The 16,623-nt window shown below is 42.6% G+C and overlaps 1 protein-coding gene across 8 annotated transcripts in view; it reads left to right on the top strand.

The window, feature by feature from the left end:
• LOC137421712 (perilipin-3) overlaps positions 1 to 16,623 on the top strand; it is a 30,727-nt gene that overhangs the window by 9,772 nt on the left and 4,332 nt on the right. For all 8 annotated transcript variants that reach the window (XM_068108023.2, XM_068108027.2, XM_068108025.2 and 5 more), the window contains one exon: positions 14,737 to 14,911. In XM_068108023.2, the coding sequence (XP_067964124.2) occupies positions 14,737 to 14,911 (175 nt within the window). The remainder of the gene's footprint in view (positions 1 to 14,736; positions 14,912 to 16,623) is intronic.

Raw genomic sequence — 16,623 nt, 5'->3', positions numbered from 1 at the left:
TGCTTCAATGTTTACAATAAATATATCGAGCATGTAACTTCAAATATATTTAAGTACAAGCTTTACAGGCCTGACCCATGTAACACATGAGATACACCAGAGGCAGATAATGTTTACATACTCTCGCAATATGTGCATTATGGCACATTTGGACAATCAAACTTTTCTCCACAAGCAGTGACCAATAACTTCGACAACCGAACATGAAGATTGTTTAATTAATTGATTGTACCAAACCAACATGGGTGATTAGGTTACACAATCAAATATAATTTTTACTCACATACAGTAGATCACATAAATCATGTAAGTTTAAGTTCCGTTTACAATTGAATAAAACTGCATCGTCATTAAGGCACAACTAGACTGGTTCAATAGTACTAACGACGGGAAAATCATAAAGCATCTCAGCATTCCAAAAGGAGCTTACCCCTGTCTAACCAGAGTACAGAGCCAAATGAGAATGCTGATCGATCTGTCCAAATTTCACATCAGCCAACTACGATCAAATCTCCTCGTTCTTCCGACGGAGACCGCGTCCCCATGTCGCGAGAGATGAAATGGCAGCAGCTTTCTGAACATGCTGGATGTGACACATGGGAGGCCCACAGATTAATGGCTTTCACATGGGAGGCTTGCAGATTAATTACTTAATTCGGCTTAAGACTGACGTAGTTGTACAGAAAGTTTTCAGAATCTATATATAATTCGCCGAACGTCAAAATGTGTATGTATGTTTCATTAAAACCATTGATTGGACAGCTGGCCTGACTCCACCCACAATTGTCATCTGACTCCAACCCTGAAAAAGAAAATTATATGTCTGCCATTTTGCTACTCCGTTAGGCCCGATACATATTCAGAAGTGTTATATTCACAATCGCCATGCCTTCCCTATAAGTTTTCTTTTCAGTATGAAATAGACCAAAAGTGACTGTTGAAGCATCATCAAATGTCAATAGGTTGCAGCCCATCGGCATCACAGGCATTCAGTTGGTGTAGGCCTCAGGCTTTAAGCCTTCCAGTCTATAGGATCATTCTACATGCCCAGTGGAATTGGAATCTATCCAAGCTATATAAACACAATGTATAATATATGCACATAAGCAATAGCCATGTTTTGGCTGCATTACATAACCCCAGTTTTTTTTTTTTTTTTTTGAGGCATTGAGCAATCAGTGTTCTGTGCCTACACACCTCGCCCACATTATTTTCTATTTTATTTCAGGAGCAATTGAAGCTGTGCTTATACACCGTATGTTTGTGCATTTTGCATTAACGTCTGAAGCACATCAAAGAAATTCCACCTAACGTTTTGATCCATTTATGTTTAGAATCCCGTTTCGACTGTTTCGACCAATCCTGTTTGGAATCCCCCTTTCCCATTCCCTGATTGAATGAATGAATGAATGAATTAGACATAATCTATAACTTTGTGTGTGTTGTCATCCTCTGTGTTGTGTTGAGTTTTGTGCACCAATCATTTTGACGGTCTTTCCCCAGCGTAACATCTAATACTAAAAGGAGCATTCGTCCATGTGCCATGCTTCATTCTAAAGGGTTCCTGCTGTCATATAATGATTAAAAAATGGTACCATTGGAAAGCTAATAATCGATTTACTTGGAACAAAAATTGTGCCTTTAATCATAAAAATACTTGTTTTAAAAGCCTGTCTTTCCATGATTAAAGAAGAAGATGCAGGAATGGGAGCTTAATGTAGCGGTTCCAATGGTAGCATTTATAATTCTATGATAGCAGCAACCCTTTATAACAGGGGGCTTTAACCTGGGGGGTAACACGGAATTTTTTGGGGAGGTGTAGAGGGGGTTGGGGGGAGTGAGTAATGAGCTTTAAGAGATAGGGATATTTCAGTAATTCATTCATCATGACTATGCCCTTGTAAGGAAGGACATGCTTGTTGTGGAAACAAACTCAGACTTCTAGCAAGAAATGAGGCTTTTTGAACTATTTCTCATACCATTCCTATATATATATATATTGGACGGAGCTGTGGTCCGTATATATATATAAAAGCAAGTTTTTGTTTGTCAGCGCAAGTTAATCTCCTGAACGGTGAAAGATAGGAGGAAACCTCTAATGAAATTTTTTTAGGGACGGGCCCCGGGAAGGTTTTAGGCGAGGTGGCGAGGCCGGTCGAGGCCCACCTCAGCTGGGCTTGGCCCATTTTGCAATTAAAAGCTGAGCTGAATTATATTGTTAATCTTCTACGGCCACGAGTAAAAATTGAATTATAGTAGTAAATTCATTCAAAAAGAACTAAAAATGTCGGGACGGGCACCGGGAAGGTTATAAGCGAGATGGCGAGGCCGGTCGAGGCCGCCCCGGCCAGGCTGGTCCCATTTCGCAATTAAAAGCTGAGCTGAATTATCATAGTCAATCTTCTACGGCCACGAGAAAAAGCTGAATTATAGTAGTCAATTAATTCAAAAAGAACTAAAAATGTCGGGGTGGGCCCCGTGAAGGTTGTAAGCGAGGTGGCGAGGCCGGTCGAGGCCGCCCCGGCCAGGCTGGTGGTCCCATTTCGCAATTAAAAGCTGAGCTGAATTATAGTAGTCAATCTTCTATGGCCACGAGTAAAAGCTGAATTATGGTAGTAAATTCATTCAAAAAGAACTAAAAATGTCGGGGCGGGCCCCGGGAAGGTTATAGACAAGGTGGCGAGGCCGGTCGAAGCCGCCTCGGCTGGGCTGGTCCCATTTCACAATTAAAAGCTGAGCTTAATTATAGTAGTCAATATTCTACAGCCACGAGTAAAAGCTGAATTATAGTAGTATATTCATTCAAAAAGAACCCGGGCAACGCCGGGTGCTTTCGGCTAATATATATATATATTTTGTCGCTTTCCTGGCAATTCAAATCTTTCCACAGAACGAATAGCCAAACATGCTGTTACTCCAAGGCGTTCATCAAATGTGGCGGAGTTAATACACGTGGGGGGGGGGGGGGTTGGGGGACCCTTACCTGCACGGATCCCACTGGCAGTCCTCAAACCTGCGGAAAATAACTCAAACCGAGGCGAGATTAAAATGTACAAGAATGCCGGTAATACAAAATAAAACACGCGATAGACTAAATTCCTAAATGGGACGTCCCCACAAACAGACTTGAAAACAGACGAAAGGGAAGGATAACTGAAAATAATTGTGTGTGTGTGTGCACTTAACCCGACTCGCCCGGTGCACCTCGTCTGAACTCTTCCAGGCCCCGGGCACGCAGTCTCGATGCGGCTCTGGTGTTGGCGGAAACCGTCCGGTCATTGGCGGGAACCGCCCGTTTCCACGTAGCAGGCCTCACCTTGCATCCCGAATCGCAGGCGTGCAGCTTGCTCATCCAGCCGCACCGGTAAAACCGCAACTCTCCGTCCCCGCTCTGCCTTTTGCCTCTGCACGTCCACCAGCCCGCTGCCGGAACACTGCTGCTCACGATGAATCCTCCCCGGGCACTATCGCCTTTGGAACGAGAGGTGCAAGAGGGAATGTTCGCCCTCAATGTCCAGATGCCAGACGAACATGTTAATGAGGAGAAGATGCTGGCACACAACCGTTATTGCCAGACCCAAAACCGAGAGGTTGGGGAGGAGAGGAGCACTCATGACTGATTGCTATGGCATCCAAAAAACGAGCAGGAAGATGTCCGCCGCTCCAACTATTTTTATACCCCGCTCTCTGACGTCATCGGTCGTGCTTCGCCAATCAGTGAGTTGCTTCTTACTCATCCTTTCCTTCACCAATCAGCGAGTCCCTTCTTACTCGTCCTTCCTGTCAATCAAGAGCCCTGGCCAATCATGGCTCCTCAGGGTGTGTCTTCATGAATCTTTCGTCCTATGCATCCTTTCCAGTCGGGGCAATCAGCCCAAGTGCGTCATCTGGGTTTCCGATTCGTTTTATTATTAATTAGTGCCATTAAATGTGCGATTTTAACACGTGTCTAATGCGGTGCCATAAGAGACAAAGGGATAATCACAGAGGGAACGACGTACAAGTGATAATTTACCCTTATTCCCTAAGCTAGTTAACATGCCCCGCCCCCTTGCGATGGGGACAAATATACAAGCTTAATCCGAACACATGGTCTCCACAAGTACTTATTACATCAAGGTTTCTACACGACATTCGGAGCACCTACCTATACAAATCTACCTGGACTAAAGTATCCCTACCCCCACAAACGTAACAATTTCTATAGTCATATATGTATGTATGTATGTATGTATGTATGTATGTATATACAGTGTATGTATATATACATGTGTGTATGTGTCTTAGGTAGTAGGTTGTAGACAGCAACCGCCCAGGGTAATACTACCGTTCTGACTTAGCATTAAAATGGTGCCCGGAACAATCTTACACTCTCTGTGTCAGGATTGCTGGTCTTACTTTCTGTCCCACTCAAACTATAGCTCCCAGGCTCGCTTTAATCTCTTTCTCGCAAACAAACACCATACACTTTTCATCATACACATTCCTTCCCTTTTATTTTGGCCTGGCCTTGATGAGGACTTTTCTAATCTATGCCTAGAGCCTTTAACATAAAAAAAAAACAATTATAATAAATGTTTATTTGTGTGTATATATATATATATATTAAAAAAAAAAAAAAATTATATATATATATATATAAATAAATGAATGTGTATATACAGTATATAATAAATATTTACATATATAAATACTCCCCGCATTACGTTTGAAGAGCTGCTGATTGGTTATTTTGCATTTTCATTTCACTTTTCTTGATGCAATATAGTTGTCACTTCATTATCCCTTTCATTAATCTTTAAAATGAACATGTCATCTGGATTATAATAGATTTAGTACAGATCATCACAATACAGCAAAGAAGTACTGTCCTGTATTATGATGCATTCCTTATTTTAATCCAGCATATAAATGGTAAAGAGAAGTAACGGCTGAAACTAAAGAGCAACCGGACGTACAGCGATGTGGTCTGGATGGTCATTGTGGTTTCTCAGATTTCGTCACAGCTAAGCTGTTTTGAATCTGATAGCAGTAACTGTCCCGTGTGCATCAGCAAGCAAGAAAATGTTTTTTTTTGACATCCGTTATCCATAAGTGTCTTGTTTTTTCATCTGCTGGCACCTAGGCCTGTTTGCAATCCTTTAGCTTTTTTGTATTGCATGCAATCCTCTATCACCACCTTAGTCCAACTCCCATCTTTCCCCCGCACACGCGAAATGAAAAGCAAAGTTAAGTAATTGGTTCATGTGCATCCATCCGTCCATCAGTCTCTCTGCCTGTCATACCAGTTTATGATTGAGGAACAACTTATCTAAATCTAATGTTATATTTTGAATTGGTTCTTGAATAGAAAGACAAGTCTTTAGTTTTACCGTATGTTGGCTTGATCATACATGCGCGAAGAGGAGTGAGATAATAATTTTACTTTGTCTGTCTGCCTGGCAGTCAAACAATATTGAAAATCATTCCAAACAGGAAACGTACTGTTTTTAAGGATGTCATAAAGGACACAAACAACAGGCATGAAGAACTAATGTAACGTGTTAGATAGGGTGATGTAATGGACACTGCGGTAATATGGCGGTAAATCCGGAAGTAGCTTATTTATGTCGTTAAACCTTTATTTAAATTGAATTGTGTACTTGAACAATGTAGAACACAAAGCGCCTTCATAATACTTCCTAGAATCATGCTATATATCGATATATAGCCTTAGACGGCGTAACATGTGAGAAGGTGCACATCAGGGTGAAGAAAAGGCTGCCATTTTGGCTACGCACGATGCGGGATGCCGACTGACGCTGTGTTCTATGGTGATTAATAAAGTCTCCATCTCCTAAACTGCCAGTTAACGTCATCTTATTACAGTGTATAAGGGTGATGTATAAGACTGCTTCAGTAGTGCAAAACTTCTGGATTTTTAAACGATCTTTTAAATCAATATTTAATTAAAAGTAAGGTATATACTTGAACACTGCATGGGGTATCATGTTTTATTAACTCTCTCGTTTATTTATGCATCGATGTTTATTTCTATTGTTCCAAAAAAATAAATAACCGAGGACACATTTTCATTCCTTATTAGTCCCTTCCGGCTCATCATCTGTCTGTCCATCCATCCATCCAACCTGTGGTTTTCCAGACTCTCCACCCTTAACCTCTAACATATTCAACTGAAACTTGGTACATGGCTTTATTATGATAAATTACAGAACAAGTTTGAGGCTTAGGGCGTTTTCCCAATTTTAGATGGAGTTATGCCCTTTTTTATCTTATAAAATACCACATATTATACATGGCTCAGTTTTCAACTGCACTGACGACACCCCACTGCTTTACATGCATTGGCTGGACAGGTGGCCTGACTCCACCCCAATGAAGCAGCACAGATCAGCAGGCCTCAGTCCTTAAGGCCTCTGTGTTAGTCCATGGCCCAGCACAATTGGAATAATCCCAGGTATATAACCACAATGTATTATACATGCACATAAGCCGTGCATGCATGTTTTTGCTTTATGTATGTACATCGGGTTATTTTTAGTATGTTCGGCAGGTCAGCAGGCCTCAGGCCTGGCTGTTGGTCCATGGCCCAGTGCATTTAGAATGATCCCAGGTATATAACCACGATGTATTATATATGCACAACAGGGGATAAAGGAAGAGAGAGAGGAGGGAGGAGACACTGAAATAGTCGGTAAGGGATAATGGGGGGTAATAAAGATCATGTGTCAGGATAGCGGATAACACAAGGTGGTGGTGCATGAATAAAGATACATTGGTTCCTTGAAGCTCTGGGGTAAGAGTGAGACAGAACAGCCTCTGGAAGGTGGTCCCATAGACGGGAGAAGTGAGGAATTAAAGAGTTGAGGTGTGCAGTCAGACTGGATTTTGGAAGTTTAACCAGGAGTGAGTTACTGGAAGAACACGTACATCCTGGAGTTGCTTGGGAGGTTCAGAGGAATGAGAGAATGGAGGTTGGAGGGTCAGTGTTGGAGAATAGATGATGGAAAACAGAGACCACTGACCTGTTCAATGACTATTGATCTCCTTTGTGGGTTGGGGCTCCTGTATGTCATGATTCCTTCTGAGATGCTGTGAAGGCTAATGCTCTGAAAATCATTGTAATTATCGATCAGGAGGCCAAGGAACTGGTTCCATGTTTTGCCCTATACCCTTCCGCAAAACAGTTACGTTAAAGGAAGACTCCAGACCCCCCCAAAAAATTAATTATTTAAATATTTAGAATTAGGTAATGTTTAATTTTTAAAAAGAAAAAAAAATCGATGCTAAATTAGTCGTAAAATGCGTTTTTAAAAAGGCACGATTAAAAAAAAGAAGCTAGTTCTGGAATCCTTGTGACGTCACACGAGGTATAGATCTCAGCTGATTGCAGTGCACACAGTGCATAAACATGGCAGAAGAAGAAGTTTCTGACTCCGAATTGCTCTATTTCCTCCGATCTGTCAGACTTTTCAACCAATGAATACATATCAGAGGCTGAGGAAAGTATTGTAGAAGAATTTGATATAGAACGGAGAGAATTTGGTGTTCAACCATATCAGTTTTAGCCGGAATACGCCGACGAAGATCCAGAGGCCAATATGGAGGTCGAAGTGGAAAACGACGAAGATGATGCTGAATGGCTCGCAGATTTAGATTACTGGTACGTGTTGGGCGAGCCGACTTGTTGATAGTTTCGGTTAAATATGCGAGGAATATTTATATTAAGCGAGTGTTATTGCAGTACCGTAGTGACTTTGTTTGATTGATAAAACGGTAAAAACCCAATGGCCTTGTGCCTGTATCATGGCGTAGCCACAGACACGCAGGCTGCAGCTACTGAGTGTAGTGTACAAATACACTCGTCACTGTACGTCAGCGTTTCATAGAATTTTGGCCAATTTATTTATATTTATGGCAGACATGTTTCCGCTAGACCCCGAAATAAGTCGATACATAAACAATTATGCTCGCATCCCGGGAGGAGGGGGGGAGGGGAGTGGGGATAGCCCACATTTTATACATGACATAAACGTCATTTACGATTTAGTGTAGGCCTAGGCCTATGCATTGCAAGTGTCTTTGGGGACACACAGTGACAGTACACTCGCATTCGAGCCTGTGTTTATGATTATAATACCATTGTTTTTCTTGAATGGAAGGGGGGTTCATAATCTCTCAATTTATGGTTGCGTACATACTTTAAAGGGGCTCTTCAATCATGAAACGTTGTTTACACTTTACATGCAAATATTGGTATAAACCAGCAAAATAAATTGGCTACCTATTATACATTATATTTTGTTTCTAGGACTGCACTCCTAGTACTATCACAGTGCCCAGCCAAATGTTATGGCCCAAGTGTTATTACTGGCAACATCCTTCGGGAATTAATGCAGTGTTCGCACAAAAGGCTCCGAGACTTTGCTGCACCCGTACGTACAAAACACAACTATAAACCCTTTAGAATCCGATATGCAGGACAATATAACTAGAATAGAAACACTCCACACTATTGTATTGTATTGTAAAGTATTTCCGGCTTCCCCATCACCTTGTGTGACGTCATACTGTGCATGGGCACGTGGTCTAAGATTTGCAGAAGCGTTTTCGTCGATGGTCTATTATTGGCGCATTTAAGGTCAGATTACAAGGAAACGACTTCGCGGGTTGATTTTTTTTTTTTCGATTATATTGTTATGTACTGATCAAAGATTATGTAGAAGCATTTAACTAAAAAAAAAAATTTGGGGTCTGGAGTCTTCCTTTAATGGACGGGGATCTTTAGTTAGTTGAAGGCCTTAATTACCATTTATCTTTGTGTAGTAATACTAGTAATCGGACTTTTGAACCACCAGGATTAAGTATTTGTGGTAGAATAACATTTAGTCTAGTAGGAAGACTAGGTCCCCCTGCACCCCCCGGAGATATACTTCTAATCAGTGTTTCTAGATTGGAAAAAATGTGTAGAAAATGACTAGCTATGGCCCCAAGCTGAAAAAATGTCCCACATACCATTTTTATGCAAATTACTGCTGCCATTATCAAAAAAACGATTTTTGACATATCTCAGCCAATATTGCAGATAATTGAAAAATGAAGGTGTCTAGACCCATGTTTTGAAGGGCATAGATCATGATAGAACTATTCATAACATGATTACATGTGTCTATGGTATACTAGTATGCTAATTAGTGCTTTATTTACAAAATAATCACAGTTTTACGAAATAATAGACTCATATTAAGGTCCGTCTACACAGACGTTAACACAAAGTTTTATTTTTCTAAATATTACAACTGTCAAAATAGTCCTAGCACTCAATGTGACCACTCTTCTCTTGCTTGTTTTAGATAAACATCATTAGCATTAGTGATTCTACACTGAGTCAGTCATCATCATTTTCATCGAAATCGTCAGAGTCAAACTCTTCTTCTCCTTCCTCTTCCTCCTCCTCTTCGTGCTCTCCTGTGTTCAGAAGATCCACCAGTGAGGTTGGTAGGATGGGACCACTGGACCACATTGGTTTCAACAGTCCTTCATCAGTCCTTATCCATCCTTGCTCCTCATAAGGTTTTGGCTTTTCGATGATAGGTTGATCGGCTCTTTTGTACAATGCTACGCGGTGGTTCACACGCTGGATGTGCGGCTTCAGGGCAGACTGGCATGGAGGAAGGCGAGCCAGATCAACCTTGGACTTGGATGTGAGGGTCTTGTCCTCTCCCACCATTTTTCGTAGCAGCTTGGCACGGACAATGTCCACTGATGACTCGCGACTCTGGCCGTACATCACACAGGTGAATTTTTCTAACTGCCTCTCCACCTCAGGGTTGGCATCCCAGTTGTCACCCAGTTCACCGAATGCCCTGTGAAACCTGGGATTCTTCTCCAGCTTTTTCAAGGGCCCGACTTTTCCCTTCCCTTTGAAGGCACTGGTGCAGTCTTCTCCGCTGAACACATAGTAAATACAAAAATAGTAAATACACTACATGACTAGCAAATTCATTTGGCCAGCGCCAGATGATGGGAAGGGCTTTCATGCAGACACCCAGATCAAATGTATTCAGGACCAATCTCTGACCCACCTCAGCAGTTGCTGCCTCGGAACGCTTCAGTAGCTCACGAACAACTGCGTTGTCTGTGATCGGTTGGTGGATAGGCGTGCAGTAGTCGACTGTTGATTTGCTGGGTGGGGGAGAACCAGTTGCAGAGGTGAAACCCCCTAGCCCAGGCACAGGCTGCAGGCCACAGCTTCCGATGTATCTGATGAAGAGCCAGATGTAGTACTCTTGCATCGTAGTGGCATAGACTGTGTCATTCTCTGCTGGCGGTGTGAATGATGAGCCTTCAGGGAACTTCGGGCCAACGCGAGTAAAGTGCAAGGGTGGGAGAGTTTTTGGTGTGTCGACCTTCAGGCTACGCTGTTGTGACCTATTGATGGTAGGTAGCATTCGGTCCTTGCTGCTCTCGAACCCGGGCTTGACCTCCTGCACCATGATTCCTCCAGCACTGTTTACAATGTTGCTGCCGTGCACACTGGTAGTGGTTTTATTCAAGTTGTCCCACTCACAGTGGAATACAAGGTTGCCCTCTCCTGTCACAATTTGTGGTGTACGATAAGTTGAGACTTCATCCAGGACCTTGGCGAGAGCAGTTTCCAACTCCAAGGCGAAATCGTAGCTCTCAGAGTGTCCAAGCCTGTGTAGTATTGTGGTGAGCTGTTTGCTTCGGAACAGGTGCCTTACAGTCACACAGAGGAGAATGTGCTTTGGTAACTTCCATTTTCCATCTGACACTGCACGGCACAGATCTTGTCCAATGGAGAAGACCAGACGCTTCACCTTTTCTGTCTCGATGCCCTCCTTGCCAGTCATTAGCACGCTGAGAAAGCGGACAAGGTCTGGAGGTAGGATGTCTTCAGGATTGAGCTCCATGTCTTCAGCTGTTGGTGGCCATGGTTGGTCTTTACACTCTCTGAAAGCCTGTAGAATACCCTGGCGAAGTTGGAGGGCAACATTTTGGTTCTTGTTTGTGCTTCCGAGTGTGAATGCTCGTGCGAGAGCATTGGAAACTGTTATGTTTGAGCTGTGCACAAGCCAGAAAGAAATGACATCACATTTGTCATGATCAACCTTCGTGAAGTGGATATGCTCCTTGATTGGGTCATTCTGTAGGCGTTTCAGTAGTTTCTCTGACCGATAATTTGAGTTCTCATATCCATTCAGTTTCAGTTCCTCGACATAGAGCAAGCGCAAGGAAGAAAGCTGTAGAACTTTATTCTGCTGGATGACCTGGGTTTGAATGTGTTCCAGTACTGAGTTGAATGCCTTTTCATGGGCGGCTGACATGCAAGCCTGCTCCTTTGGTGCTTCGGCTCTGTGAATCGCACGCTCATAGTTGTAGAATGCTGTGCGGAAAGCTTTAAAACATGACGGATGGTGTTTGGCCTCACATGCAAAGAGGTCTTTGTTTTTCACCTTTCGATGGAGTCGATAGAGACCCATTTTCTCAGCCCGTGTTTCGATTTGCTCCCATGCATTTTCTTTGTTTTTAAAGGATGGGAAGGTTGTAGGCCTCTCAGTATTGCGATGAGCATCTTTGGTCTCAACTTTCTCACAAAATATACACTCTGGCGGGAAGATGGGTTCAGCAGAACCTCCTGGTTTACGAGGAGAGTGATGCCATGATGAGGTTGATGGCCCTGGTTCTGTATCATCTCCCAGACGATGAAAGTGGCGGACAAAGTGCTTATAACACTTGCTGTGATATCCTACTCTTTCTAGGTCATCAGGAAGAGTTGCCGGGATCTGATCACATACTGATTGCATACGACATGGGGAGTCATGCGGTTGGTTGAGACGTCTATCCCGGATCTTTTGAAGCAGTTGCAGTTTTTCTGAAGCAGATCCTTTAATTTTACGGAGGGGCGTGAAATCCCCATGATCAGACATGGATGGTACATGAAGGATGCATGTAGGAGGAGAGCTTTGGGCTGCAGGTTCTACACTCCGTTTTCTTTTGGGCATGCTTGCTGTCGATGTCTACCATCACTGTTAAATGACAAATAAGAAATCACGAATGATGTTAAAAGTGCCTGTGAAAGGAGGCTCTGAGTTTTCAGTGAGGTAACAGAGGTTCTGAGTCATGTTCTACACTAGGGTACTTTTTAGCTGACTAAACCATGTTTAGTGGCATCAAAAGTGCTAATAGCTAAAACATCTAAATTCTTCCACACTAACGTTAGCTATCTAGGCCAATGAAACATTGTGCTAAGTTACTGTAGCTAGCTCAGCTGTCGTGCCTCTTTCTGGTTCAATTCATATACAGAAGTCAACAGATATGTCTCATGTTTGGCATTAACAAAAGTTTAAGTTACACCGACATTAGGAACATACTGTACATAGATGAGGCTAGCTTTAACGTTAGCTAACATGGTGCTAGCTGGCTCAGCTGTTATTCTGCCTGTTTATGATTTCATGCAGAAACTGAAGTCAAGAGTGTGAGTAACATTATAGTTAGCATCTTACCTGGCTAGATTGGAGGATGAATACCAAGAACAACACACAGATGGAATTGAAGACTGAACTTTCAACTGAGGTATTCAATAACATCAACGTTACCAATTGATACGAGCGCGCGACATTACCAATTGATACGAGCGCGCGAGCGCGCATGTTACATGGATGGAAATGTAAAATGGCAGCTATAGCAGCACTAATTTGGATCTCTAGTCTGTCATTTCTGCACTGTGATTGGATAACATAAAAAAATATGTTTGGGAGTTAACAGCAGGAGTTGGTAGATTTTACGTGGGCTGGGTGAGAAACCTTTAAATAAGCAAGTGAAAATCTCTCGCAATACAAAGTCAATGGTGGGAAGAAAAGTTGAGTGGTACCAATGTTACTGCCAATGTCCCGCCCCTATGCAAGACTCAGGAGCATCTTGTTGACATTTAACCTTGAAAATACCTGGGTTTAGACCCCTTATGTACCATGTTAAGTTATCTGCAGTATTAACGTATCCTTATCATTTGTAAAACTGATTATTTTGTAATTACAGCATTAATATGCATACTAGTATACCATAGACACATGTAATCATGTTATGAATAGTTCTATCATGATCTATGCCCTTCAAAACATGGGTCTAGACACCTTCATTTTTCAATTATCTGCAATATTGGCTGAGATTGTCAAAAATCGTTTTTTTGATAATGGCAGCAGTAATTTGCATAAAAATGGTATGTGGGACATTTTTTCAGCTTGGGGCCATAGCTAGTCATTTTCTACACATTTTTTCCAATCTAGAAACACTGATTAGAAGTATATCTCCGGGGGGTGCAGGGGGACCTAGTCTTCCTACTAGACTAATTGTCTCATGTGGCCCAGCTGGGTGAGTAGAAGAGCCGAGTCATTTTAGCTTTGTTAGGGTAAGATTTCCTCTCCTCTGTCTGCCGAGTCCGACTGGGTGGGAGATGGACAAAAACGAGGCATTGCATCAACCTGGCCAGCCTACCCTCATGGCATGCATGTGCCACGACACATCCGTGGGAGAGGAAGGTATGAAGAGGAAGAAACTCCGGCCTTCTGACGTTCATCAAGTGGGTATGGACCTTTCAGCATGACTGCCCGTGAATGGTGACGAGCAAGGCACGGTGGCATTGGCCTTCGCTGCCCAAGGCCATAGTGCTGATTGTGTCAGGATAGGCATCACCGAGACCGTCTGCATGCCTACTTGTGGCAAGCCATTGACTGATGCCTGCCGGGTGATGACGAAGCACCATGAGGGCAAAAAATTGGGGGATGGAGCGGTGGGGAGGGGTGGGGGAGGGAATGGGAGATCTTAAAGGTGCTGGCTCTGCAGCCATTCTCAATCTATTTCTTCCTCTCTATCTCTCTTTTTCTGTCTCTATGGCCACCCTTTGACTTAGAGATGTGCCACACTCCCAAGCTGTTTTTCGTGAACTTCACAATCTCCAGAATACAAGAGCACCTCTTGTGTCATTCTGGGATGAACTACCAGCCTTTAATTATTTCACCCAGTTCAGTTTGTACGACTGTGTATGTGTGTTGCCCCTTCACTGATAGTTTTGTTTTCTGGATAAGTTGATAGGATAAGTTATTGTGTTTTGTGCCTGTCCTTGTGTTTAGGATTTTATGCCATCTGTCTCGTGTACAATTTAATTATTAATTTATTTTTGGCTGCATGTACCTCATATTCTCACCATTTTGCCATGCCGACGTTTGGGTTTAATTGGGACTCCTGGATGCCGAAATTAGTGATAATCCCTCATTTTATGGCATGCATTTTGAGACGCATGGGATTAACGACACATCACTCAATCGCTCAGTTGCCATGTCAAATAAATTGGCCTTGTTGCAGTCACCCATGAAGCCTATCTTCAGTGAGGTCAGTTCCCACCTAAACAGTGAAGGATTCATTTTGAGTGGTGGCCATCCACATGATGATACATAACCCTGGGCCACCTATTCTGCCAGGATTAAACACATTACCTTCTACCACATGTTGTCTATTTCTTAATGAAGCATTTTGCTTAATTACCTGTCATTTTGTAAATATTACCAACTTTCAAATCATTGTTTCATTCGTAACTGTCTGGAAAAGGGAGAGGTCAGGTGTTTTTGACCATTAGTTATGCAATCTGGTAGGAAGTTATCTCTGTTTCTTTCCCTCCCCTTCCTTCGTGTAATTGGTTGTCCCCACTCTTCCTGGCAGCCTGGTGATGGGACTTTTGGCCAAGGCCGCTTGTCAAGTCTCACAGCTTGGCCCAAATGTATGGTCCAAGCCTTCTGGCCGACCTTCCCGGCCTACAAGTTTGGCTCTGTCAGCTCGTGGAGCTGTTGATGGAGTTTTAGAACACATAGTAAACAACACTCCGATTAGCTGGTTGGTAAGTATATTCACAGAAGTGAAGATTAATCATGTTTTATTAATTTATGAATCGAACAGTGTACATACATTGTTTTTATCAGTGATCTCTTCATACATGAAATAAATTAATGCATCATGGTTCATTATTGATGAACAATGAAGTGCTAATAAATGTAATTTTGAACAACACAAACGGAGAATATTATAAACTAGCAAAGGTACCTGGGAGGGGAGGGGGGAGGGGGGGAGAAAGGAAGGAAGGGGAAGCAGTTCAGGCACCTGAGGGTGCCTATGTAGCCGATTCCATTGCGACACAGTGGATTGGTTCTTGGGACTTTTGGCATATTGCCAACAGTGTCCTCAACTGCAATTCATCTTCTGTACTTCCTCTTTTTCATTTCAAATTATTTTGTTTCTAACTCAATTCTCAATGATCAGGGACACCCTCTTCCATCTCAGATTTTCCATCTCACACAGACTCTGATATTCCTGTTCCATTTATCACTCCTAAGAAGGTTGCCAGAATTATTTGTACCCTAGATGCCTCGAAAATGACTGGTCCTGATGGAATCCCTGTGATTGTATCGAAGATGTTTTGGCCTGAACTGTCATCGATTCTTGCCAAGCTATACAACCTGTGCTTGTCTGCTTCAGTGTTTCCTTAATCATGGAAAGTGGCTTCTGTTGTCCGTTTTCAAGGGTGCCGGTGAGCATTCTGAACCAAGTAACTATCGCCCCATTAACCTGCTTCCTGTAATAAGTAAGGTATTTAAATGTTTCATCAATGAACAACTTCTCAGCCATCTGGAGGACAATGAACTTCTCATTGACTGCCAGTATGGCTTTCGTTATTCTCGCTCTACTGGTGAGCAGCGATCCTTAATTATGGATCATTTCAACAAGAGCTCAAAGTTGAAGCTCCATTAGTTGCTTTGGATATCTCAAAAGCCTTTGCTAAAGTGTGGCACAGGGGTCTGCCCCAGTGTTACATTTAATTCAGTCATATGGTGTATCTGGAGTGATGTATTCATTCAATTTGGCTTTCCTTACAAATCACTGGATAAAAGTGGTACTTGAGGGTCAATCTTCTCATACTTGCTCCATCAGTTCTGGTGTTCCACAGGGCTTTGTCATTGTTCCCACTTTGTTCCTTGTTTATATCAATGATCTTCCTGATAATATTCTGTCTCAGCTAGCCATGTATGCTGATGACTCTTCAATTTACTGTACATCTGCTGATTCACTCGACGCTACTTGTAATGATGTTGGAGTTCCACTGGACAATGATTTACAGAATGTGTTGAAGTGGGGGCACGACTGGCTGGTAACCTTCAATGTAAAGAAAACCAAATTGGTGTTTGTCTTTTTCTAGAAACAGCTATGTCTTTCCCTTCTATGCACATGGGGTCTTCAACCTTAACAGAATCATCTGAGCTTTGGCTTCTTGGTCTGAACATGTCCTCTAACCTCCGTTGGGATCAGTACATTTCTGGTGTTGCTAAGAGTGCTTCCAAGCGAGTTGGTTGTCTTTATCGAGTGCACAGGTATTTCCCTCCTGAGGCTGTTTTGTACCTGTATAAAACAACAATATGTCCCCTCATGGAGTACTGTTACCACATTTGGGCTGGAGCACCAGCCTTTCACTCATCTTTACTTGACAGGATCCAGAAACGCATAGCCAACCTGGTTGGCATGTGTCTAATGCCTCTAGGCAATTCTGTCAGCCCACTA

This window comes from Myxine glutinosa, chromosome 2 (genome assembly GCF_964187855.1).
Source record: "Myxine glutinosa chromosome 2, kmMyxGlut1.1, whole genome shotgun sequence".
In the NCBI taxonomy this organism is placed as follows: domain Eukaryota; kingdom Metazoa; phylum Chordata; class Myxini; order Myxiniformes; family Myxinidae; genus Myxine; species Myxine glutinosa.
This window is presented reverse-complemented; position numbering and strand designations above follow the sequence as displayed.